Genomic DNA, 26,297 nt, shown 5'->3' with positions numbered 1-26,297 from the left:
GCTATGGAGCGCACGTACGTTTTTGATAGGATATAGTAGCGCACTTTATTCAAGAGGCTGAATAATGAAATGCACTCTATGCTAGAGATCGCTTTTTTAATGACATTCCTGCGCTAGTCTGACGTCCGCATGTGACGAATGCGTCTATTGCAACCACCTGCGGTCTGTGCGAAGAGGCGGTCATTCTTCATCGAAATAAACCACCTTTTGTACTTGCAACGTTTGGAAAATACCATAATTCACGTTTTTATCTGAAAGAATACAAATTATGTCGTCATACTCATTCGGTACGGAGCACCGGTTTCATTGTATTATCAAACTTTTGGATGAACAAGTGGACTCGATCAATGTGGAATTTCAAGTGAGTAATGCACATAATAAATTAATCCCACAATTTGGCTTGATTACGCGGCGGAGCTCCCTGGAGTTAGATTACAAAGTAGGCCTACACTACAGTAGAATTTAGATGATACTTGATCTGAATAATCAGATAATAGATTTAATAGTTGATAGGAAATATTAATGATGTCAAGCATTTATTAATTGATCAATCGCATCCGCTGTTGAGCTGTCCCAGTAACACTCAGTCACAGTTACAGTTGATGGCGTGATTTTTTGTTGAGTTTGAGTTTGAACATTTTTGAAGAATAAATGATGAATCAGATTGTCTGATGATCCTGATGATGAGAATTGAGATAATGATGATGATGCCATCAAATTGGTCAATGATGAAGTGACATGATATTGATAACTCAGACTTGGAGAACGCATCAGTGACAGTTTTGAATGAAATTGTATTTACTAGAATGGTTTTATAATTCGGCGAAGGCCCAAGTGAAATAATGATCAGTTTCCTGTTTTTCAGACTTTTTTTGGGGGGGGGGGGGGGCAGGGAGTGAAAACAAAATATGTTGGGAAAAAATAAAAAAACATGGAGCTCCCCTCTGCATTAATAAAAAATGCAAACAAGAAACTAGGATTCAAATTTACATTAAATTCAAATAGAAAGAAGTAAATTTTGCATTGTTAAACGATTCTACCATTACTAGCATTAATTAGCTCGATTTTGACCTCGTTCAAACTTTTCACCAACCTCTGATTTTTCAGTTTTCATAAAACTTATTACAAAGGTTGCATCACCCTTTAAGCTTCTTGTATATTTTTCTACTTTTCAGAGGGATAGCAAAGGACAGTTCTTACTTGACCAGGCATGTGATGCCCTGAGACTTGCTGAAAGGGAGTATTTTGGACTGCGCTATGTCGACCAACACAAACAGAGGGTAAGAGAGGGCAACAATCACAATTCGATTGAGAGTTCCCAAAGAGAACTCTTGATTCAACCTACAAAAATCATGTTTTCAATTTGGCCACAGAGCAATGAGAGACAACAGTCTTGACTCTTGCACCGTTTTGCATTCAGTGATACTTTATTGTGTCATGTACAGTACATTCTTTCCAGCATTGAAACCCATCTGAAGACCACCCAAGGGAGACAAGAAAAGTGGTCTTTATAGGTAGGTGGTCTTTATATACAGGTTCCTTAAAAAACCTGTTTCATTAGGCCCGTCTTCACTATCCCGATCGCAAACTATCCAGCTATTTGCGTCTTCATTAGAACGAAGTAGCAAATTAGCTGGATAGTTGGTCGGGATAATATCCCAAGATATCTCGGTCTAGTTTGCAAAATATCCCACTATTTCCGAACTAGCGGGATAGTTTGCGACCGTCTTCATTAGACCGAAGTCCGGAGTCAAATATCCCGATCCCATCATGCACAACGATTTCCGGTTCGCACATGCGATCTATACCGCTCAGCGCGCTAGTACAACCACTGACCTCGAGTAAGCACAAAAAACCGCAAACTAGACTGAGATATCTTGGGATATTATCCCGACCAACTATCCAGCTAATTTGCTACTTCGTTCTAATGAAGACGCAAATTAGCTGGATAGTTTGCGATCGGGATAGTTCAAATAGCTGGATATTTGGCAATCTCGAGATAGTGCAGACAGGCCCAATGAGAAACCATTTTTAAGGGAAACAAAAAATGTGGTCTAGCTCTGTAGACAGGTGGTATTTCTATACAGGTGGTCAAAACTGTATACAATGTACATCAAACTATTGTTCAAATAGACCTACATTAATGTATTTTATTTCATTAATCTATCTAGTAACGTCAACATTTTTTTCTTCTCCAAATCACTTTTCTCTTTAAAAGCTTAGAGCAAACTAACATGAACATGTTCATGTACCTATGCACAATTACAAGTGCAGCATTAGAGGGAAATACCTACATGTAAGGTTTGCTCCAGTAGTAGTGATAAACATGGATACTTTTTATGTCGCAATGAACTTTGAAGTCGTTGTTATGTCTACTTTATGACCTTTATATTTGACATATTGATTTGACTGACTTACTGTACAAGTAATCTGCGGCAATCCCCATTACTTTTCCAGTGCATGACCAGACCGCTAAACCAAATACCATAATCTCAAGTACGTGTATCTCTTATCAAAGCCTTAGTGATTATAATCACATTGCTTGCAAAATTGTGCAAGATCTTGACACTGCACACCCGGTTTATATGAACTTTTGAAACTGAAACCAATTTACAGTGTTTACCGTAGATAAAAATACATACCGTAAGTGTAAGGAAATAAGCTGATACAACAACAACCTGGCAAGTGGCAACTCTAATTGGAAATAAATACAATGCGAAAGGAAATGAGAGTATAATTAATGGTTGTAGCTTCGATCAATATTTCCCTTTGCTGTCCTCCCTTTTGGAAATTTTAATGTTGCCCAAGCCACTGGCCCATATCCATGGTCAAGGCATTGGTGTTATAAGTTCGGGTTCGTTACCCGGCGGAGAAATTTTGTTCAACCTTTGCAAAAATTTCCAAAAAGGAGGACAGCAATGGGGAACTTTGATTTAAGCAACCAGTATTCTCTCATTTTCTTTTGCATATACAGGTATTCATGTAAAAGAATGTTGTAATTTTTTTATCCAAATGCAATGTTGAATAATGATTTGTTTGCTCTTATGACGCACAATGACAGAATGTTATATGTTAGTATTTTATTGCTAGGGAAATGTTATGGGGTTAAATGGCTTACTGCTTGATAATGGATGTTTTCCCAGTTATTTTGCAGTCTTACAATATGACCGCATCGACAGCTAAGGAGTCGCATACAGTGTAAATTTCATAATTTGAGCTTTCAAGCCTTCTGATTATTTGTTCAATTTCTTTCAACTGTAATCTATTGCTTTCCTTCTCTGTTTTTGAGTTGTTACAAAGGTTAACAGTACATTGTTATTGAACATTTAGGATTATTTCTCCACAAATTAGCATGAATCGCCACAAGACACCTGAAAAGGCTAGTTGAAACATTTGTTTTCACCTACAGTGTATGGTCAGACAGAGTAGAATAGTGTATGATTGAAGAAAAAAAAAAGTCCTAATTTATTATCCATTCAAGGTAAAACAATCTTAAACTGTCTTCCTGTATAGATAAGATTTCTATTGATTTACACTGTATGACCTTGGGGTGATAATAATTTCTACATTAGGTGAATGTTATGGACGAGTATACACAGCAATTGCATGTCTTTCACACAATACAGTATTTGGGGAATAACCTTGATGCAGATTTATCTAGATTGCAAGATATTTCTATTTTTCCTTTAAAAACAATGAAAATAACAGGACAACATTTACGGTACCGGTATACAAAAAATAACACTATCACACCAAAAGAAAAAGAAGCAAACAAATAAGACTATCTGCCCCTCCCCCTCATACACACACATTTGGTATTTTTTAAGATTCATAAAGTATTAAATGGTTTAGGATGTGATTCATCAACTAATATGAAGTGAACTTTGCTTGACTCTTAAAGGGGATATAAACCTTTATAAAATGTTTCTTTGGGCCTCTGTTGGAAACAGAAAAAAATGGACAAACGGAATGGTATAAATTTAACCACCAAAATGGGCAAAGAGTAAGATTATTATTTTTTTAAAAGTTATACATGTATGTTAGATCACTGAATTCATCTCATTTTCCTACATTTTGATCGTGGAATGTTTAAAGCAAATTGATTACCCTTTAAATTCTATTAATACTCACTGGTTCTGTGTACACCACAGTGAGTAACTGAAACACTTGTGTTTCTTTGTGGGTAATGAACATTAGGGCTTTCACACATTCAGTGTGGTAAGATGATACAGGTGGTTCAGCTACTATTCTTAGAACATCACACGTTTGAATACTCACTGTGTAGGCCTGTTCTCATCAGCTTGAGTCTCGAGATTGCCAAATAGCAAGCTATTTCTGATTTGGGAAATAATCCTGAAGTTACAAATCGCATCTTCATCAGCTCGAGATTTGACCTCGAAAATTGAAATTCGACCTTGAGAAATTAGCTCGAGATATTTTGCTCAGCGTTCGCACATAGTGTGAGTCTTCTGTCTGGTGAAAACGCACCGGACAAATAGCGGGATATTTTGCAAACTAGCCCAAGATATCTTGGGATGATTATCTCGACCAAATATCCCGCTAGTTGCAACTTCGGGCTGATGAAGACGCAAATTAGCTGGATAGTTTGCGATCAGGATAGTTCAAATAGCGGGATATTTGGCAATCTGGAGCTAGTGAAGACAGGCCTAATGTGGCAAGATGAAACAGGTTCAGCTACTATTCTTAGAACCTCACGGCCCGAATTCACAAAGCAAGGTTTGAGCTCAAACCTCCTTTTGTTTCGCCAAACCTCCTTTTGTTCTTTACAAACCAGGTTTGTAAAAAACGCGTAAAACGCGTCATATGACGTACGAAAACCAAGGTTTGTCGACAAACCTCCTTTGTGAATTCGGGCCCACATGTTTGAATACTTGTACTGCACATGTACTTGTAATAAATTGACACTCTCCAACAGTATTGGAAGCATATACAGTTACGTAATTGTCTGGATATTAGTCATTTCACAAAATCAACAGTTGACATGCTAATTGCTACATAGAGCTAATCAACTTTGGGTATCAGATTTATATATTTGTTTAAATACTGGTAATATTTTGAAGTGTAGAAGACTCAATTTAAAATGTCTGTTTGGTAGACTTGGTGGTATATGCAACTTGGCAATGAGACAATTTTTAATGGATTGTTTATATACAAAATTCAATGGGAGGTATTATTATTCATTATTTGTTGATATTAAAATGATATGATAAAAGTTACCACTGAGACAATCAGTTCCATTTGGGATTATTATTTCTTTCTCAAAGAATACCATGTATAGCTGTAATAACATAATTTTTGTCAGTTTGTTCTGTGTTTAAATGAAAGTCACACTTGACAGATATTTTGGAGTTGTGAGATGAATCAGGTGACCTCCTTGAACTTGGCTTAAGAGTAGACCCAACATTTACACTACATACATGTACATGTATCTACATGGTGTAGCTGTTCAATGTCCCATTTGTTTGTTATTTTATCTTTTAGCTGCAAAATAGTTTATCTGAAGCAGGCCATTGACAACTTAAACTTTTAAATAAAAGGGGGAAAAAAATCATTTGCACAAAAAGTCATTTACACTAGTGTATTGCAGTGTAGTTTTACAAGAGCAAGAGATGGGTACTAATGTGATGAATACAGTGGAATCTCATTATTCTTATATCATGAGAAATGTGATGTAACAATGCTGCTGGTCCTACATGTAAAGTAGCTCTCTATATGATTTTGTTGTTGTACCCTGACATCACAGGATAAAGATTTCCATGGTCTCAATGTCCATGTTACAATGTATATCACTGGAATGTTGAAAACACCAAATCATGAGACTTCAGAATTGTTAAACTGTCATCAACTCCTGGTAATGTGCCCAGCCCATATTGCAGGATGTAAGGCTGGGTGATGAGACTTGATCTGGTGATGTTGTTAGTTGTTACTGACATCTACATGTAGGTTCATACAAGAGTCTGTAGCTTAGCTTGTGGTTTCAATTCAATCAACTTTGAGATGGGCTCATTGTTAACATGCAATATTAATTGGCTAGCTGTCATGTCAACTAATCTTTTCAAATACAATGTTTTGTATACAATATTGTTATCCATTCTGTATGCCCCTTTTAATAAAAATTGATGACTTTCATATAAATATCTTCCAGTTACAGTGTATGCTAGCTGGGTAGCTGTGTACGCAATATTATTAGCTCCAAGGTTTTGGCCAGTCTGTTGTACATATAGTTAAAGCAAATGCTTGCTCGGCTCAGGGATAATATGTGAAACTCACATATCCCTGCTCGGCTTGTACATGTAGTTTAAAATTGTGAAAACCAAGCTGTTGAAAATAGGTTATTTAAAACTTGGAGGTTTCGCTAGTTTAAAACCGTGTAGTTTTAACTCCAAAAGTCCCGTATGAATATAGCTACCAAAAGTGTGGTTAATTAGGGAGGGTCATGTGTGATATAATGTTGACTGTGACTCATGCTAATCTGTGATAAGGGAGAGTGTGTAGAAAGATATGAACCTATGGAGAGAAAGGGAGGTCAGGTGTAGTAGAACAAATATGTAAATTTTGAGAAAGAATGACTTGCAAGTCTACAGAAAGTGATACCAGTACTGAGTAGGCATTACATAAATATAGGCATATATATGAATTTTGGAGGTGATTGCCTGCAACATGTTCAAGGGAAAAAAATAATAACAATTGAAAAGGGATTTATTGTAAAATCACAGTGATATAAATTATACTAGAAACTGTAGCAGATACATGTATGTGTATGGCACATGAATCGGTACATTGTAGTGAGACAATTTATATGTGAATATTAACAAGAATATGTTTTTGTTTGGAAAATATCCTAAATGAAAGCTACATGTATGCAAGAATAATACAACCCCATGTTATATAAGAGATAAACAAGGAAATATTTTCATTGTGCACTCATGATTTTCCTCAACATACATGTGTAATGATGATTTTTTCTTCTTCTTGTTATTTCTTCCTTCTTAGCATTGGCTAGACTGCAAGAAGAATGCACTCAAGCAACTGAAAGGTGAGTGTGAAGTGACTGTATGCACAGTGAAACCTCTGTATAAAGACCACTCCATTATGACCTTTATATGTACAAGTTTAAATACTTTTGAATAGATATGATATTGGGGTGGATTTTCCTTTATTAAACTATCCCCAGTTAGCTAGACTACGGCTTTTCTATTGAAATGACTCTCTTTATAAAAAAACCTCTGTGCCATTGTTGTAAAGATAGGACTGATATGGGATTAAGCTTGATTAATCCTGTAATGAATGGATAGATTAAGGGGATATCTGCTTTAATCCAAGAAGCACGTTCATATAATGACTAATGCCCAGTACATGTATTAGCAATACAGTTAAGTTGGTACAATTCAATCTTTTATGCTGTCACATTTGACTTAGTATTCTCATTGTCATATTCTGAATTTTGTAGAGATTAGTTATAATACAATGTGGTAGGAATACTCGGCAGGGAGTGGAGGTGGTGCACATTGTGTGAGAATCTTTTATAAAATGCTGTCACATTTGACTTAGTATTCTCATTGTCATATTCTGAATTTTGTAGAGATTAGTTATAATACAATGTGGTAGGAATACTCGGCAGGGAGTGGAGGTGGTGCACATTGTGTGAGAATTAATCCGATGACGATACCTCATATTTAGCGCAATATAAATCCAGATAATTATCATTATCATTATAATTTCATATCTCTTTCACCCCATTTTTTCTTCCTTTCAGGGACAGGCCCACCCTACAGAGTGGTCTTCAGGGTGAAGTTCTACCCAGTAGACCCTTATTCATTAAAGGAGGAAATCACTCGCTTTCAGTTATTCCAGCAGCTCAAACGAGACCTTCTTCATGGCCGCATTGTGTGTTCCTTTCAAGAAGAGGCTCTCTTGGGTGCTTGCATTGTGCAGTGTAAGTGTTAACCTCTTGATTTTTGAATTCTGTCATTCCTTAGGGTTATGCTTTAAATACACAATCCATCTAGTTGTCCCCCTAGGAAATGGGTTTCGTGTTTAAAACCAAAGTCAATGAACAGTATTGCTTGAAATAAACTTGACACTCTCACACCATGTCAAAGCAAAAATGCAAAGTTTGATATTTCTTGTACAAATTGTGATCAGTCCCTAATCAGTTACATATTAGTACAAGCTTCTTTGCAATACATCTATATACTACATGTGTATACCTTTGTAGGTTGGATCAAAGAATTAGTTGTGAAGGTCAAAAGCCACAGACAATCAGTCTGAGTAATAAACCAGATATAAGAGCAACAGCTGTCCTTAATCACAGCTATTAAAGAAAACTGAAAGAATCATCTGACCTTTTGTGACCTGATGCCATGGACTTTTACATGTATGTTTGTGGTGTTTTTTATACAAAATGAATGGAAAACTATGTAATGTACAGTATTCCACTATTTTCTCTTTGAGACGGTAGTATTATCAAACATTATGTTACAGGGCATTCTTTCATCGGATGTGTTAAACATGAAGATATTTAAGGTAATACAAAGTTTTGGTATGGGGTTATGAATTTGGTTCAAATGAACATATTGGAAGCTTATATGCGATCCTACAATATTCACTGATAGTTGTCGCAGTTGAAATCGAGTTTAAAGTTATGAAATTGTAAATAATACACTTGTTATGTTGTATAGCTCCCTCTCAAGGTCAAGATATTAATTAAGCTATACAACAATGTTTCTTGACTAAAATTGATCGATTAGCTATTCCTGTTTGGAAATTATATATCACATCTACTTATTCTGAGATTTTCATGGTCGCAGCTACCATTGTAAGGCAGTAGGCGCTAATTGAAATTTATCAAAATTTACCGGGAGCACCGGTAAATTTTTATATTCAATATTTCTCGAAAACAGAAGTGTTTCAGGGGCTAATTTTTCTAGTGCTTATAATACATCTACATCGGCATCCAAATATATCAAAAGTGTAAAGAATCAGTATCCACCTAATTCTCAAAATTTCCCCAAACTTTGTATTACCTTTAAGCAAGACATCTGTTATCTAATTTTAAATTTGTTAAAATATTTTTGCAAAAATGTGATCATTTTTTACTGTGTAACATCCATTTTCTTCCAATTTTGATCCTCATGATGATTTCGCAACTCCCTTTTCATACCGTCCCCCCCCCCCCCCCCCAAAAAAAAAAGTTACAGAGACCAATGGCAGTTTTAGTGTTTTAACTGTAGAAACAAAGAAAGTATGAATTACTCAATTTCTATAATGATTTTTAAATATTTTTCTTTGACAGCTAACCTGGAAGATTACAACCCTGAAGAACACCTGCCAGGCTACGTCTCCTACTTCACCATGTTTCCTAAACAATCAGAGAAACTACAGATCAGGATAGAAGAGCTACATCAGTCAGACCTCGGGTAAGGTTTTACTATGGATGAGGCACAGTTTGGTGCAATTTGTTACCCCTCCCCCTTTACAATTGTTTTGGGATAGCTTTTTGACGAGCAACGATATCCCCATTTGATTGTATTCTCCTTGTCACTTCTGTTAGAATTATTTCTTATTGTTTTATTATTTTGTATTTGCCTGTTCTATGTACGATACAATATGTATTACTGCTTGGTTTTACTATGTGTAACAGTGAAAAAAATACATGGGGACTCAGGGCGAAATATCCCCCGAAATGCCCAAAAGAGCCCCCAAAAATGTGCATAGAGTTCAATGCTAAACAAATTTTAGAATTTTATTTTCATGCAGGCAAGGTTGAAAAGTAGCCCCCCAAAAATAAATGTTAATTTTTCCCCTGATGTGTCACCAACTAAAACTTTATAGATGCATATTGTAAGAATTCATTGCATTAGATGGGTGTACAGCTGTACTAGATTTAGTGATATAAAGAACAAATTGACTTATAATTTTCCATCATAACAACAACAACAAAAACCCTCTTTTGTGACAGTGAAATTCTTAGGTGATTTATGATAAAAGGTTTGAGGCAAGTTAACAATACAACCTCTTACATGGTAGCAGTTGTATTGTAATGGCAAAGTATGCAATTATTGTAGTTTCCATTGATGCCCCCCTGCCATCAATCACTTCATTTAAATAGATGAACTATTAACTTCCATTGAAGCTTTAATATACCTGATAGAGCTTGTATCAGTACTACTTTGTTATCAATTACTTCATTTAAATATGAATGAAATTTAAGTGGTTGTATTAGCCACTGACAACACAATAAGGTGTTGTATGAAATAGCTGCCATCCATCATTCGGTTTTCCATTTAATTATGTTCAACAATATTTGTGCATACATGTACTTGTGCACAATATATATTTGTCTAATCTTTAATTAAAGTTTGTTTATGGTGGTTTAACTGAATATTGTTGTTTTATTTACAGTGGTATGACGCCACCACAAGCTGAATTCAAGTTCATAGAGACAGCTCACAAGCTTGATACGTATGGAGTAGACCCTCATTTAGTTCGGGTAAGCAAACTAAAAATAGGTCAAGTTTTGGCAAGCTTTTAGGAAATAATTGAAATTTTTATTACCTAAATTGTTGCACCCACTGACATAAAGTTCAAGCCCGAAATTTACAGAATTTAAGTTTGAGGAAGGAACTATTTAATTAACTAATAATGCAAGGTTACATTTAATCATGATGTCGGCCTGGAACAGCCAAGTTTAAAGGCTGTTGTACTAATGAATTGTTCCAGTGAGGAAAATAGTTAGAATAAATGAAATATCAATGAAAAATAAAAGTAGGATAAAATACTATTTTTTTCTAGTCCCTTTCAAGATGCAGACCTCACTATGAACATGACTGACAAAGAAAGCGGACAAAATATACAGTTCCTCAGGTAGACAATGGAACATCCCTTCACTGATATTATGTAAAAATGTGTAGAACAGGTGTCACATGCGTTTTCACTTTTTTACATAATAGCAGTGAAGGGATGTTCCTTTGTCTACCTGAGGAACTGTATATTTTGTCCGCTTTCTTTGTCAGTGATGTTCATAGTGCCTTCTAGTTGGATGTTACACTGCCTAGCTTGGTCATACCCGGACCCCTTTAATATTAATTTAGTAGTACACACATGATTGACAGTTGTTTGTTTCTGTGATGTGCCATCCATTGTGTGTTAATGTTAAAGTACATTATGGACATGTAAGTACAACATCTTGGAGTCAGGCCTTGATGAATGAAATGATTTATTAATCTCGTCAAATCTAAATGATAAAAACAAACATTTATTGTCGAAAATACTAAAATCTAGTTAATCTACCCATCATGAAAGTAAATTTATCAAATACGTATATCTTAGCTTCATTTATGATGAAAGTATACTCATCAGGAGGTGTGAAAGTTCAGTGGTACAGTAGCGATCTCCTAATAGGCAGGTCCTGGGTTCAAATCCCAGTTAATATGGTATTACTTTTTGTAACTCATTAATCCTTGATTACCAAGTCCCTCCAATACAACTTAAAGCTATACATAGATCCACTGGTTGATGTGCTGCATGTACTAGCATGTATTTGTTTTGCTAGGAGTGTGCCGAATAGATATTGACAACATTGTTATGTTTATTGATGTTAAACAGGACATGTATGGAACCCAGTTATACCTTGGCCTGACGTTACGTGGAGTACTTCTGTTCCGTGGTAGCATGCTAGCTGAGACCTTCAAATGGGATACAATCAGGAAGTTCTCCCAAGATGGCCGAGCTCTCATCATACATGCCGTCTTCAATGAGGTCAGACTTTAAACATCTTTCTTTGTCAATGAGACATGCTTCTGGTTTAAATAAAGGAAGAGTTGGAACTGAGTTGTATTGAAGTAAAATTTTGAATTTTGGGTACAAAATTAATTCTCAGTGATTCAATCATTCAAGCAAACAAAAATTTGAAGAAAAAAAAAATAACAATACTTCTTGTGTACAATCTGATTATTTCTCAGAGAAATGCAAAAAACAGAACAAAATATACATATATTTTAACCTATAAATATCATTTTAGACTGTTTTTAGATTGGCATTCACCTCTAGGCCACATGGAAGAGGTCCTATAGCTTTAATTCCCCCCTCCCTCCTATTGTTCTTTTTTAATCGATACAAACAAATTAATAAGTTGCTACTCTTTGAGATATGTTCTTACATTCAAGTTATCTTGTCATCTAAGAAGTAAATTAATGTTTTTTTTAAATGGGATTTACATAGCTGTATACCTGTAAAAAATAGGAGGAAATATAAATCATACTACAGATTGTATTTTTCAACACATTTGTCCCACAAAGGTGCAATTTTCTGTAATCAGTAAAGAAGGGCATCATATTTCACAAAATGTTCATTGATACAATCACAGATACATTGTAACCATTATAACTCTTTTAAATAATTTTCTACATTTATATTTGCAGAAGAAAGTCAACCACCGGTATTTCTTGAGTACTGATGCTGCAGCTGAACATTTATGGAAATGTGCCATTGAGAACCAAGGATTCTACCAGTAAGTGATGCAGCCAAAATGCAAAATTGAAGCTCATCTAGCTTTTGGAATTATGAGCTTATTTTTCTTGATTCAGTTGAAACAAACTGATAGTGAATTTGACTTCTAATGGATTCATGTTTAATGTCTCGGGTTCTTATCATGCAACTACTTTGTGAAAGAAACTTTTAGTATATAAATGGAAAAATTTGATTATTCAGTACATAAGAACGAATGTATATATTGCACATTTTGGAATCACCAAAATGAGAAGCAATTGGCTCAATCTTGCAGAAAACTTCATGCACTGCACACAGAAATGGGTTTATGGGACTATGTATACATGTGACGTGAAAGTTGGGTTCAAACTTTTTAACTCTTTCTCATCATATTTCGAATTAGAGGAGCAATCGTTTTGGGGTGACATTTACATGTACCGGTATACAAAAAGAGAAAGCTCACCAATTATTTTTCACCTTTACCCCAAATTAGCATTCTCTCTAAACAGTGTTTAATGCTTAATTACTGTATCTTTAATACTGACAGAGTTGCACAGAATTTGAAAGAGTTTTTTTCACACCGTGGGATAATGGTAACAAGTTCTTGCCTGTTTGCCAATTATATTCATACATGCATTTAATGTATTTTAAAAATGATTATTTGTTTTATACAGGAGCAGAGTGACTAAGGGATTGAAGAGGACGAACAGTTTTCTGAGGAGAAACAGATTCAGCTTTAGGTAGGAACAAATTATGTCTCTGCTGGAGTAGGCTACAGGACCCCCCCCCCCCCCCTTCCCCCTTTAAAAAAAAATCTTTAATGTTCCAATGGTTCTAGAATAATTACCCCCCGGACAATCACCCCCAGCCAATTGTTAGAGGAACAATTACCCCCAAAAGGACAATTACCCGGAAATGTATACCCTTGGACCATTAACCTCCGATGACAATCCCCTGAAAATTACCCCCTTGAACAATTACCCCCTCCCCCCCCCCCCCCCAACAAAAAGAACCCCAAAATCTGCTTTATTTAACCAACTTATTATCAGGGTACACTTCCCCTTTAGGGGGGGGGGGGGGGGTAATTGTCCTAGGGGGTAATTGTCCTGATACATGTTCTCATATGGCATGGTAAACTCCAAGAGAGGTGCAGTGTGCTACACATTTCTGTATCTTATACCACACGGATAGTGTACATGCTAAGGACCTCTGTATGTTATGCATAGATACTTTGTCCTGACCCCCACCTGCCATTCCTTTACATGTTGAAAAAAGAAAAGTCCACCACAATTTACCCAATTAAATATGGACATACGCTTCTAGAATGGGAAGGGCAGGCATCGGGATAGGTACTGTATACTTACTGAAAGTATATTTATTGAACATGGTGTGATGGTTCAACTACAGATACTTTTCTTGGACTTCTACGTCATTGTAAAATATTTGTACACAAACCCCTTTGCTCCTATTTTCAACATTTGGAACCAAGCCAGAGAGGAAGGTTAAGACTCAAACAGGAGGCCTTTTATATAATCATTAACACAGTTGTAAATTATGTTTTTGGTTTTACAAAACCTTTGTCACATTGATAAGACATTATCAATTGCCATGGAGCATTTCTATTAGGTTTTCATTCAGGTAGGAAATACAGTAAGTAGCCATTATGTTCTAATTTGTATTTCTCCTAGGAAGAAACCAGTATTGGCTCCTGCATGTATGCAAATTGAATACCTTTTTTCAGTTAAAAAAAAAAAAAAAACATGAACATAAAAGGATACAGAATACATGAATATTTTTTACTGAAAAAAAGACTATGATACTTGTTTGCAGTTATTCATATCAAAGCTTTAAAGGACAGTGTCATTCAGTGCAACCAACTGTTAATTTCATTTTTTTGTTTTTTTGCAAGAGATTAATAAAATGAATACATTTACTGTATCTATATATGGTCTGACAAGAAATTGTTCTATGGTTGAACACAACACACCAAACATCAAAATATGGGGGGGGGGGGGGGATGGGGAGGGGGAATCAATTTCTGAATTGACCCTTTTCATACAGGTGATCAATTTTGACTGTTTAATGTATATAACTTTTCGCATCTCATCTCTCTCTATGCAGTGGTACAACCCAGAAAGAAGCGTTGGAACACAGCACTCACTTAGAGAGGAAGGAGCCTACAGTGGCAAGGTAGGATCAATTCAAACTATTATTCACAGTATTTACTCTAATTATGAATACAAGAATATGCACTAATTATGAATAAACCAACATTGATGGCAAACTACTCGAGAGGTAGGCAGACAAAATCAGAGATGTAGACTGGTGAAAGTTTGAGTGAAATTGGACAACAAATAAGAAGGGTACCGGTATGTATTTTTGAAAGTTGCAGTCACTGTAAGTATGGGCTCTTTAAATTGGCTGAATCCATAATTTCTCTGTGATGTAGTGGCGGACAACTTTCCCATTATGTCCAACACACAAAATGTCTATGTTAAAAAAAGGTAAGATTCATGAGGGTAATATCCAAGTTTTTATTTGCATGTGTATATCTTGTAGATCAGATACATGTATTAGATGTTCCTGTGTTGGCCAGTCATACATGTATAAATTTATTTCTGAACTTCTAGGGAGCTGAAATAGATCTAGCGCCATCTACTGACCAAATCTACACATTTTGTATTTCAACTAATAGCGTGTCAATTTGAGCGAAGTCAATCTTGTACTGGATTCAATGTTTGATCAGATTCAATGTTTAATTAAAAAGACTAAACACAATATTTTACAGCAAAAATATAATCATAATTTCATATAGCAGCATTACAATCCTTTTTGAGCATTTGATGGAATCTTTTGTCTTAAAATGATGAAAGTTATGTTGAAAAAGGAAATGGAAGCCTTTAAATAGCACAAAACTGTGAATCATTACTAAAGTGAAACTGTTTCTGTGCGATATCAACCTTAATGTTCTTTCCTTGTTTTGTTTGTCGGAAGTGAATACCGTACTGTATATGGGGAAAAAGCTATGTATATCCTGCCAAGTTTGTTATTTTTTCGTATCAGGTATACAATGAGTAGAAGTGTCTTGTTAAAATTTGTTGAACATTTGTAAGCAATATGTGGAAATCATATCCATATAATTTGATGTGATTTCTGTATGATGCATTTGTTTAATTAGAGTAGTTTATGTCAGGAAAAACTAATAGAACACTTGGAATAAATGTTGCCCAGCCTTCTTTTTTGGTGGTTTATAGAAATATCAAAAATATGTTGGGGATTTGAAAAGATATTAACTTTCATCTTTTGCACTTGACATATTAAACATGTATTTAAAAGGAATCAGGATGTAAAGCATGTGTACCTGGATTTTACAAGGCATTGTTTTGACATGGGCATTCCCTTAGATATATACAGTTGTTGTGGTATATGAAATGTGGGGATTCCCCCAATCATGTAAGTGAACTGTAAAAGAGATATGTTCTCAAGTGCTTCTTCATACTTGTTTTTCATTATACCACACAATGAATTACCGGTCATATACATGTAGATGCCAATAATGTTTATGTATCTTCAGGAAGGTATTAATTTGACGCAAAGCAGACTCAACTTGGTCTTTGAATTTTTTTTTTTAGCATTCTAGGAATTATGTATTGCGTAAACCCTAAGTTTTTAATTTATTGATTATGAGTCTTTGTTACCTAAATTGTAATGCATTATAATATAAACCAGTTTCTATATTTAGGTTGTCTAGACTTTGTTGAGTGCAAATGCTGATAGATGCCTTACTCGTACACAAAATTGAAATCAGAATGTTATTCCCCAGTATCAGTTGTCAAATGTTTAAAGTAAGGTGATTGTTGCCTCATATTTCAGTTCTTAAAGAATATGAAATGCAGACCTTGCTCACTCACATACAATTTTGTTGTTTTAAGTTTTTATAAATGATTGTGCCTCTATGTATCTTTTTCTTTGTTTTTTAATTTCAATCTGTTAAACAGGAGTCCCCCACTGATAAGACCCAGACGATCATTGCAGATAAACAGCCTCAGACCAATCAGTGATGCAAGTACATTTGAAGGTATGTCAACAAATGTTTTGCATTTGACGTTATGTCTACCATTCCATATATATTCCCTCCTTCCGTTTCTTTACCCCCCCCCCCCCCCCCGTACCCTCTTTCTCCCTTTCTCTTTCAGTTTCGTTGTCTTTGTGAATTATATCCTTATACAATGTATCCCGTTATCTTTCTTCCTTGTTTCTTTCTCTATTTTCTATCTTTCAATTTCTTTTTTTCTTTCTCTCTCTCTCTCTCTTTAGCCCTACATTTCCACTCTTCTCTTTATCTGTAATACTCCATCCCTCTATCCCTCCACATTATTTTTCGGTATTATTTCCTTATTACCGTACTTATTTTTATTTCTCTTTTTCAGTTCAAGTTTATTTTATTTATTTATTTATTTTTTGTTATTCTTTTTTCATTTCCTTACATTTTACTCCACAGTAATTTATATTTTATCGTAAAGAAACTGCCTGCTTCAATAAATGTTGGGAAAAGAAAATGAAAAAAAAATATATATATTCATCATCTTAGTTTAATAACAATGTTGTGGTGAGTGACTGCTTCGATAAATTTTGGACTTTGGTTTGAAAACTACATGTATTATTTAAATGAATAACCATTAAATCAAAGAATTAAATGAAATCCTTTATATGCTTTTCAAATGTTTAACCTTCCCAAAGGTTTCTCTACACATCTGGCAAACCAGAACCATTCAACACCCCAGAGGGACTCTGACAACTATCTCCCGATGTTCACTCTGGCAACATCCGATGGTGAGGATGAGACGAGCAGTACGGACACCCAGCCCCCGGCAGTCGCCGCCCCAATCTCCCTGACAACGGTTGATGGCCATGCCCGCGACCCACTCCCTGATGTGGTAGAGGAAGAGGAGGTGATGGCTGAGGAGAGGAACGGAGGAGTCTGCGAGAGTAAAGCGCCCTCTACATCTCCTGCGGCGTTCCAGATGGAAAGCAACCACCACATGGAGAGCATCCTCGCTGAGGCAACGGAAGCTTTGGCTAAGTCATCCGCCAACCCCAAGGACAGCGACGCCCCCCTGGCCAACACATACTCCCTCATCCTCCTCATCCTCCTTACTCTCATTACCAGCATTCTGATTGTCTTTGTTCTCTTTGAAACGGACCTTCCGATTGTCCAACCTCTCCAAGACCTGTGGCTCGTAGAGGAGGTCAGGTATGTGTTGTACGAGCCATCGAAAGCGTGGACTGCGAATAGATGGCATGACTTCACCGACACCTTCATAGCACCGGCTAGTCAATATGTGACGAGGCAGGTTGACACCATTATGACACGCTTCAAAAACTAATCTCACACCATTTGGTGTCAAGTTTGAGTTGACATATGAAACACTTGACTTAAGGCTTTGCCTGAGCTAGCAACCTCAAAGCACTTTTTAATCAGAGTTTGATCATAAATGCTATTTTATTAGAGCAATGTTTCTAAAAACTTATGTCAAAACTAAATAGGCAGGTCGACACCAGCATATCATGCTCCCAAATTAATCCTCGTTATTTAAGGAGCATGGGTCAACCTTGGGTTACTTGAGTTATTGTGTTGCCTGACTTAGCACCTACGAAACACCTACTCAAGGCTATGTTAAAAAGACGCTTGATTCCCTCAATGTTGAATGCTCCACTAGCAATGCAAGGAGGCAGTGAAAGAGTGAACACATTGCGCAACTTGAGAGTCAGGAACAAGAGGACATGCTTCAGGAAAATAACCAAGTCGGAAGGAAACACGCAGAGAATAATCATGTTTACAGCAGGTAACAAGAGTTTGGAAAGTGAAAGACATGCTTTTGTTTAGAAGTCTGTTACGTTGTCATTGTGTTAGTAACTTTCCATACTTTGCTGATTGGTTCTCAGGTTACATGCTCGTAGTTTGATTTTATGCTACGTACCTTCCAAGGTGTTTATGTTTCAATCATATAACATTCCATCATGGTTTACTTATGTTGCTTATAGAATGATGGGAATGTTACATACCCAATTTTCACTTGGTTGTATTCCAGTTTAACAATAAACTCACAAGATTACATGTAATTATTTACGTCTATGACATGATTACTTAATACTAAAATACTAATTAAGGCTTTGGTAAAGGGGATGTTTTCATGAAGTGCTTGTAAACATGTGAGAAGCACTATGGCATGATGTAATGAATATCGCTCAATGGAGAAGTTGTGAAAACAGATTTCTATCCAATTATTATTATCTCAGCTCACCATTTCATGAATGGTACATGGTCATGTTCACGCCGGGAGAAGGGTAAGTTGTCTACATGAAACAGCCCATCAGTGGCAATGACGCAATGTGTTATTGGTACAATGTCAGTGGGGAAGTTACTGACGGAATGATAGAAAAGGGGGTGTCGCCTTGATGCGCAAAGCATCGTGTGAGGGGTAAATGCGCATGGCGTGATTGATTTCGCATGCGTTATATCAATGCGCATGTCTTGAAAGTAACATGAATGTAATTGTGGTGTTATATTTATGGAGAAGTGAGTAATCAAAACTTATAAAGGGGGCGTTCTATCATTATCAATGCACAAAAACATTGTGCGAGTTTGGAAATCATATCCTGTTCATTGCGAAATGACCAAATAAGGCAAAGAGAGCATTAATTGAGCTATAAATGATTACGGTATAATCATAGCTATGACATAGTTATGATTTGAAGTAAAGTCTGGGGCATACTCGTGCATAAAGCATCACGTGAGTTGTGAATATGCAAGGTATAAAAATTCATTACGTTAATGACAAAGGTCACAAAGTGGCGCTAAGATGGGGGCGTAATTTGTGCTTGGTATTGCACAGCATGATTCAAGTCGTGCAGAAGTAGTCACGCATTGAACGCCTGCCCAAAGCAAAAGGCGGTTGTCGATAGTGAAAAAGGGAAACAAAATTGTTTGATAGAGTAATGCATATGCCTGATCAAGACAAAAGAATGGGCAGGCAGTTTAGAATGGGGGTGGAGCAAAAAGGGTATGTTCGTGGATATATTCCTGGCTATTTTCAGAGGCGGATTTTGACAGTAAAAGATGCTAATTGCAACCAAGTTCGGGGGGGGGGCACTTTTTGTGTGGTAGAGTAATTGCATATGCTTGCTCAAATTTTTAAAGAATGGGCAGGCAGTTTAGAATGGGGATGGAGCAAAAATGGTGCGTCGTTCTTGAATATATACTTGGGTATTTCCCACAGCGGATGTTGACATCGAAAGTGAATAATTGGAGCCAAGATAGGGGCGCGTGTCCTTTGGTAGAGAATATCATGGTGTGAGTAGTGAGTAAAGTGTCTACACTATTAATAAATCGAAAATTGACATTCAGTTTAGAAGTGGGAGTGTTGCTGACCGAAATAAACCGGGGAATTCTCGAAGACGGTTGTTGACCGTGAAAGTCACCAATTGCAGTGAAGCTGTTTGTCTGGCAGAGCACACGGCATCTTTTGAGCTGTGTGTGTATACCGTAATCAACCATACATATCTGCCATGATTAAAAGATGGGCGGTCAGTTTAGAATGGGGGCGAAGCATAGCAGGTTTATCATTCTTCTCTATGAAGCGTCTCGGGGAATTTCCAAAGACGGATGTCGCAAGAGTAGAAAGGGACAGATCTCATTTGGTCTCGGTTTCTGGGTCAGGTCTTGCGAAATGTGAAAACTAAAAGAGAAGATAAATTGGATGTTACATCATACCATTCCACCTCAATTATTCTGAATTGTTTAAAAAAAGACTTCTACACTTGCCAAGATACATCAAGATTTATATATAGCACTGTCGTTATATTGATTTCAAATGAAATCCTGTAAACATCTGGACCAAATTTACCCCTGCTGCTCTACGTACAGTGTATGAGACTTTTGTCTTTTTTAATTCTATATTTCTTGGTATTCCATATTAAACTATCGTGATACAAATGTATTTACTTTCTCTGAAATTGAAAGAGTCTTCACATATTATGTTTGATGTGAAAGAAGCATTGATGTGCTCGTCATCATTTCTGTTATGATCGCCTAGTCAGGCATGTAAGAAATATTTGCTGTATAAAAATTGATTTATTTATTTGTTCTGGCAATTATGCTATCGTTTATTATTACATAATATTATATGTATGAAGGTATGTGTAGTATAGGACATTTTATAAGATATGTTTTCATTTTCTGTGTAAGTTTTACATAATGTACGATTGTTCTAACCATCTGCAGATACCCTACAAAAAGTGACAAATTAAGGACTAAGAGAAGAACAAGATTAAGGGAAAGGAAACTACAGTTGTATCTTCATCTAAAATATGAAATAAATGAGTAATGTGGTTTTATTATGGAACATTGAAGGTCTTCTAAATCATGACCAAATGTAAACTTTTTTCCGTAGAATCTTAATAGGGATAGAAATGCACTTGCCCCATTTCTACCTAAGGATGTAATCAAAAGAAGTAGCAAAATAAAATGAGAAAAGGTTTGAGTGTATATCATCTACATGTTATAATCAATTTAGCAAGTATGCTTGTGCTGTCCAATTTTTTAAAACCTCACACCATCTTTTCCTGTTACTGTGATGCATGAAGATTAAAGGTAATGATGAGAAAAGCTATGATATTCAACAACGATGGCCTTGGTATTACTTAAACATCAACAGTGTTAGTAAAAATAGACTTTTGACCGATCTAAAAATATCCCAAGAATATCCGGGTATTAAAACTCACACATGATGTTGTATTGTGTGAGAACAGTTATGTTTTGCTCATGTAAAAAAAGATAATGCACAAACAAATCATGAACCTACATGTACAAATGAAATGCACACACAAGCTATTTTGATATGAATTAATGGAGTGAAAAGAAGAAAAAAGGGAAGTAGAAATGGAACATACAGTGACGGCATTAAGGCTACTGCCTGAAAGAAAAAGCCTTCTGCTTCAAATTGTTACAGAAAGATAACCAGCAACAAAAGTGGACAATCTTGACTTAATTCAGTCAACCAATCTCTGCCAGAAAGTCATGCATAAAACAATATCTTTCAGGGATAGCTGTATGGAAATAATGTACATAATATTTGATGCAATTAACATTTTTCTATTTTGTCTGGACATGCTAGAAATGTTTCAAGTTCAGAATCATTTGTTTTAGTATCTCCAAGTATCATTCATTCATTAATTGTTGCACTCAGAAAGTCTTATTCATTATTATATGATTTGATTTTGTACAACACACATTTTGTAGAGACTCTAGTCTGAGTTATCTTGAGCTTATTATTAACAGGTGAATGATTGTCAAAGAGATAGTGTTTTGCTTCTACTTGAAAAGGGAGCAATTATGTAAAGTGGAATTGCTAGAGGTTCTTTCAAACGCCAAATAGTAAAGAACAAAATAGTGATAATAATAATTGATTTATCTTTTTAGAGAGATATAGCAGTGATGTAGAGTGCCTTTAATTTGATTGAAATCAAATTACAAGTGCATCAAAAAGAGTCAACCTTCAAAAATTCAATGGGGACAAAGTGATTAGGTACGCTACTATACTAAGCGAATTTCCTGAAAATAGCATTCTTTGTCTAAAATGAGAAGTGTTTTATTATTGAAAAGACATTGTGTTTGATATTTGTATTTCTGTGTGTTACATTGCTGTGTTACAGTGCTCAGATGTTCTCTTTGTTTTATTTCTACACACACACACACACAAATTGATTTCTAATGGTTTTCTACGGCCTTTGAGTTTTATTTGTAAAAGAAATCTGAAAACAATATTTATGAAAAACAAGTTAATGAGGTTGGGTATTTTCGTCAGAAGGGCAAAAAGCAAAGTTTGCATCATTAGTTTAAGAGCAGTGGATTATTTTCATGGTTATGTCAAATCTTGTCAAGATTAACATGATTTATCTTGTATCTTGCATCATGTTTGCCAAATGTCATCACAATCATGCTTCTAACGGACATGATTTTAATTCACATTTAGCATGAGGTTGATGCTACGAGCCACTGGATATGTAAAATATGTGGGGATTTTTTATATCTTGTTATTGATGCTTGTTATTGATGGATGTTTATTTTTAGTTTGTTTTGCAATGTGTATTTTTAGTCTGTTTTGCTTGTGTGTGAGTTTGTCTTTATAGCAGCTGGCTGCAGTGATGTCATTTCCTCTGTAGCTGTATGTACATATACAAAATCGCCTGTTCAGACCCAGAAGATTGTTAACTCTTTATGGATTTATATGAGATATGATCTTCTGGCTCCAAACGATAGATATGGAAGTTATTTTTTACCAAGCACTTTCATTCTTACATTGTATATGACCAAGTTTTCCTCACATTATTGCCAAATAAATCATTTTTTATTTAAAAGAATGTCTCCTTTTGAGCATTCTATCTCTTTGCTCTTATATTTACCTCAAATTAGATTACTGTGAAATGTTTATAAATAATTTGTCTAGTTTGTTTGCTTTTGTGTATGCTTTTCTTGCTTGTTTTTTTTATCAGAGAGCTTTTTCAATAGATATAAACAAATGAGTTTAATATTTACATATTACATAATTTCCTCCTTTTTGAATACATATCCTCATTGTAAAGAAGACTTCCTTTATTAGCTATTCAGTGATAATGTGATGTATTTAAATGCATACATTTTCTTTTCATTTCTCTAATTGGGGCATAGCTTTCTATTCTCCTTATTTTGCTAATTAGTTGATAAGCAGTTGATTAAGAATGAATTAATGGGCATATACATTGTACAATTAGTTTCTCAATTCTGCGGTAGTATTTTCTAAAAACAAATATACATGTATGCTTATCATTTTGACATTGCATTACTTTTAAGTTTTTATCTTTCATTGGAAGTGAATTTTTAAAGTTTTATATCAATTTGTTTGCGCCTGATATTGCCAATATTCCCCATTATCAATGAAGGTTTTGATAAATAGTAACAGTGACCTTATCATGTAGAATTCCATAATGACAAAACAAACACATTTTCTGATTTCTGTACAGAAACTCTGTTTCAAAATCCTGATTGACAACTTAAAATATATAGAGATAGTCATAAATTTAATATGGATAGAATGTTATGATAGGTTCATATTACTGAAAGAAAATGCTAAAATTTCAATCGAAGTGTATTGTGGAATACTGTTAAAGATAAAGTTGAGTTCTGGTCATGCGATGGATCAGAAAAAGGTCATCATGTAGCATTAAAGTATTGGTGTGTACTGCAAGGTTCTGGAGTCATCAAGATCATAATATATTTGGTCCAGTCTTGGTAAAGTAACAAGCCCTGTACACAGAAAGATGTATATGGGACTGCACAAAAAATGTTGGGGCTACTTACCTTGATTTCCTTTATTCCTTATCTTTCTATGCTCATTAATCAGCATGTATACATTTTCTACCAAAATTGTTTGGCAGCTGACATTTATTTATAATCTTGAATATTCAGTGTATTAAAGTTTCTTTTGATTCTGTGAGAATTCATTTTCTTTTCTTTTTTACCAGAACTCAAGTTTATCTTTAAATGGTAATTTTCACCATCTCAGTAATGATATTAGGTGGTACATGAATCTAGGAGGTGAAATTGATATCTAGTGCTTCTGCAATTTGACCACATCCTGTTACTCCCATGTTTTCTTTTCCACTCGAATTTTTTTGCAATGATCTTGTTACAAATAATTCCACATTATTCCATCAGATCATTCCATTACTCAGAAGCATTTTGATCAGGGAATCTTAATTTTTCTCATTGAGCATTTGAAAAAGTATATGTCAAGCATTATATGTGTACTTCAAAAATTTGTCCCAAATGCAAAATTGTGGTGTACAAAATTTGGCTTTTCTTTGTTAAAGAATGCATAGCACTAATGATTCTGTTGTGTTTTCATTTTTAATCTTTGTGCCTTTGAATGTTTTCTAACATTCCTAATGGATAGCCAATGGATACGTATATGTACAGTTTATACAACCAAACACTGAAATGTTTTTTTCCTATAAGAGAAACGGTGATGAAATATTAAAGGAAAGGCTTATATAAATGCCAAATGATTCATTAATGCAAGCCTAATTATGATGATCAAAAGTTTCATATGATAATAAGAGAAGAAATCAGTCATTACACAAATTATAAGATAAACATTACACACTCATTTGCAGATGATGATGGTGGATTCAACATAAATACAATATTTATTTTGTACCCTTATTCTCAAGAAATAGTGATCACTTATTTGTGTATTTTACAGGATATTGTAAATTTGTAATGATGTCACCCGGAAAATTGGATTGGCATTGCTTTTTCTTTACTATTTATAGTTCATACCCACCTTATTCTTCTTTTTATTTATAGGGATGAGTTAAAATTACAGTGTAAAGTGTGAGAGGTTATAAACGTTTCATTGCTCTTTATAATTCTTGTTATGGTTTTATTAGTCTATGAAATATTCTTCTTATATTTTATGGTTGTAATATCATCTTCTGTGAAAATGTTTTGACAATTGTTAGTATAATGAAACTACTTCCCTAGTACAAGTTCATACTTGATGAAAGTATCATTCAAAAGCAGGCGGGAAAAACCTTGAAATGTGTGAGAACAGATTTTGTTAATGAAGGCAGTGAATGCATGTCCTCTGAGAATTGTTAATACTCTCCTTTTAGAGAATGTTTAATGGTCATATTATTATAACTATTTATTGATAAATATTGAGGTTGCTTTAAATTCAAACAGACCATCCTTTACTATTTTTGGCATCCATTTTAATTCTATGCAGAACTAATCCAACAACTACTTGCCCCTATTTTTTTACTAATTTATCCTTCTAACATAAACCATCTTCTGATTGCAATCAGTTTTTGAGAAACTGAGTTCAAAACAAATACATTTAAGACTTTTTCAGAAGACTCATGAGAGAGCTAAAGTTACCACTTTTAATATTGATATTCATGCATTATGTGAAACGCTCTGCTTAATGTATTCTGTAATGGTGCCTGTCACATATTTTACTTCATCAAGTACATAGAACTATATGTGAGCACACCTAATGTGTTCATAACAATGTTAAGTGCAATGTCATACTAAATATACATGTATGTTGTCTTTGTAAATAGCCATTGTAAATTTTTGAACAAAAAATAAATAAAAAGGTTTTGAAAGGCTTACATTACGTAAAAGGAGTCATCAATCAATATCGTATACTTCTGGATGATTTTCATATTTACCTATTTGTACTGAATGAGTATTGTATCCTTGCAGTCATTTTTATAATGAAATACTATTGTAACTGCTTATGAAAGCATCATGTCTCCAAAAAATGTTCAAATGCTCTTGGTAATAACTGGTTTTGTTTTCTTATCTGTTACCCTCCTTCAAAGAACTGATTTCTTTATATGCTTTTGCTCTGAACAAAGTCCAGTCAAATGGTCCAGCGTTTTTCAACTAGGGTGCCACAAGAGAAATATGGTTGTAGTATAAACATTTATTTTGGAATAGCATCAATTTAGTGAAAATAAAATATTAGAAACCGCTTTGTATTTTAATGAGGAAATAACCATGAGAATAATGAATAGCCTTTATTCCTTAAACCTTATAATTTCTTAAAGGGTTCCAATAATTCTAAAAAGGTTGAAAAATGCTGATTTAGTCTGCCCCTATCTCTGTAGAATATTGATATATTACGTTCTTATATATTTTTCATTTTTTTTAAGTGTAAATCTGTGAAGAAGTAAACATA

The 26,297-nt window shown here is 34.9% G+C and overlaps 1 protein-coding gene across 1 annotated transcript; it reads left to right on the top strand.

The window, feature by feature from the left end:
• The first annotated feature begins 144 nt into the window (after nt 1-144).
• Nucleotides 145-22,953, top strand: LOC765141 (FERM domain-containing protein 5). Its single transcript, XM_030977226.1, has 12 exons — nt 145-361; nt 1,176-1,280; nt 7,015-7,057; nt 7,778-7,957; nt 9,317-9,440; nt 10,426-10,513; nt 11,629-11,781; nt 12,444-12,532; nt 13,185-13,250; nt 14,632-14,700; nt 16,509-16,588; nt 17,251-22,953. Exons 1-12 carry the CDS (start codon nt 269-271, stop codon nt 17,895-17,897), a joined length of 1,737 nt encoding a protein of 578 aa, XP_030833086.1. The 5' UTR covers nt 145-268; the 3' UTR covers nt 17,898-22,953.
• The last annotated feature ends 3,344 nt before the right edge of the window (nt 22,954-26,297 follow it).

This window comes from Strongylocentrotus purpuratus, unplaced genomic scaffold (assembly GCF_000002235.5).
Source record: "Strongylocentrotus purpuratus isolate Spur 01 unplaced genomic scaffold, Spur_5.0 spur5_scaffold_9, whole genome shotgun sequence".
Taxonomy (NCBI): Eukaryota; Metazoa; Echinodermata; class Echinoidea; order Camarodonta; family Strongylocentrotidae; genus Strongylocentrotus; species Strongylocentrotus purpuratus.
This window is presented reverse-complemented; position numbering and strand designations above follow the sequence as displayed.

Excerpts from the sequence above, each read along its gene's own strand:
- LOC765141 (XM_030977226.1), top strand. The coding sequence starts at position 269 with ATGTCGTCATACTCATTCGGTACGGAGCACCGGTTTCATTGTATTATC. Across the intron at positions 13,251-14,631 it reads AGAAACAGATTCAGCTTTAG|TGGTACAACCCAGAAAGAAG; the intron begins GTAGGAACAAAT and ends CTCTCTATGCAG. Across the intron at positions 16,589-17,250 it reads TGATGCAAGTACATTTGAAG|GTTTCTCTACACATCTGGCA; the intron begins GTATGTCAACAA and ends ACCTTCCCAAAG.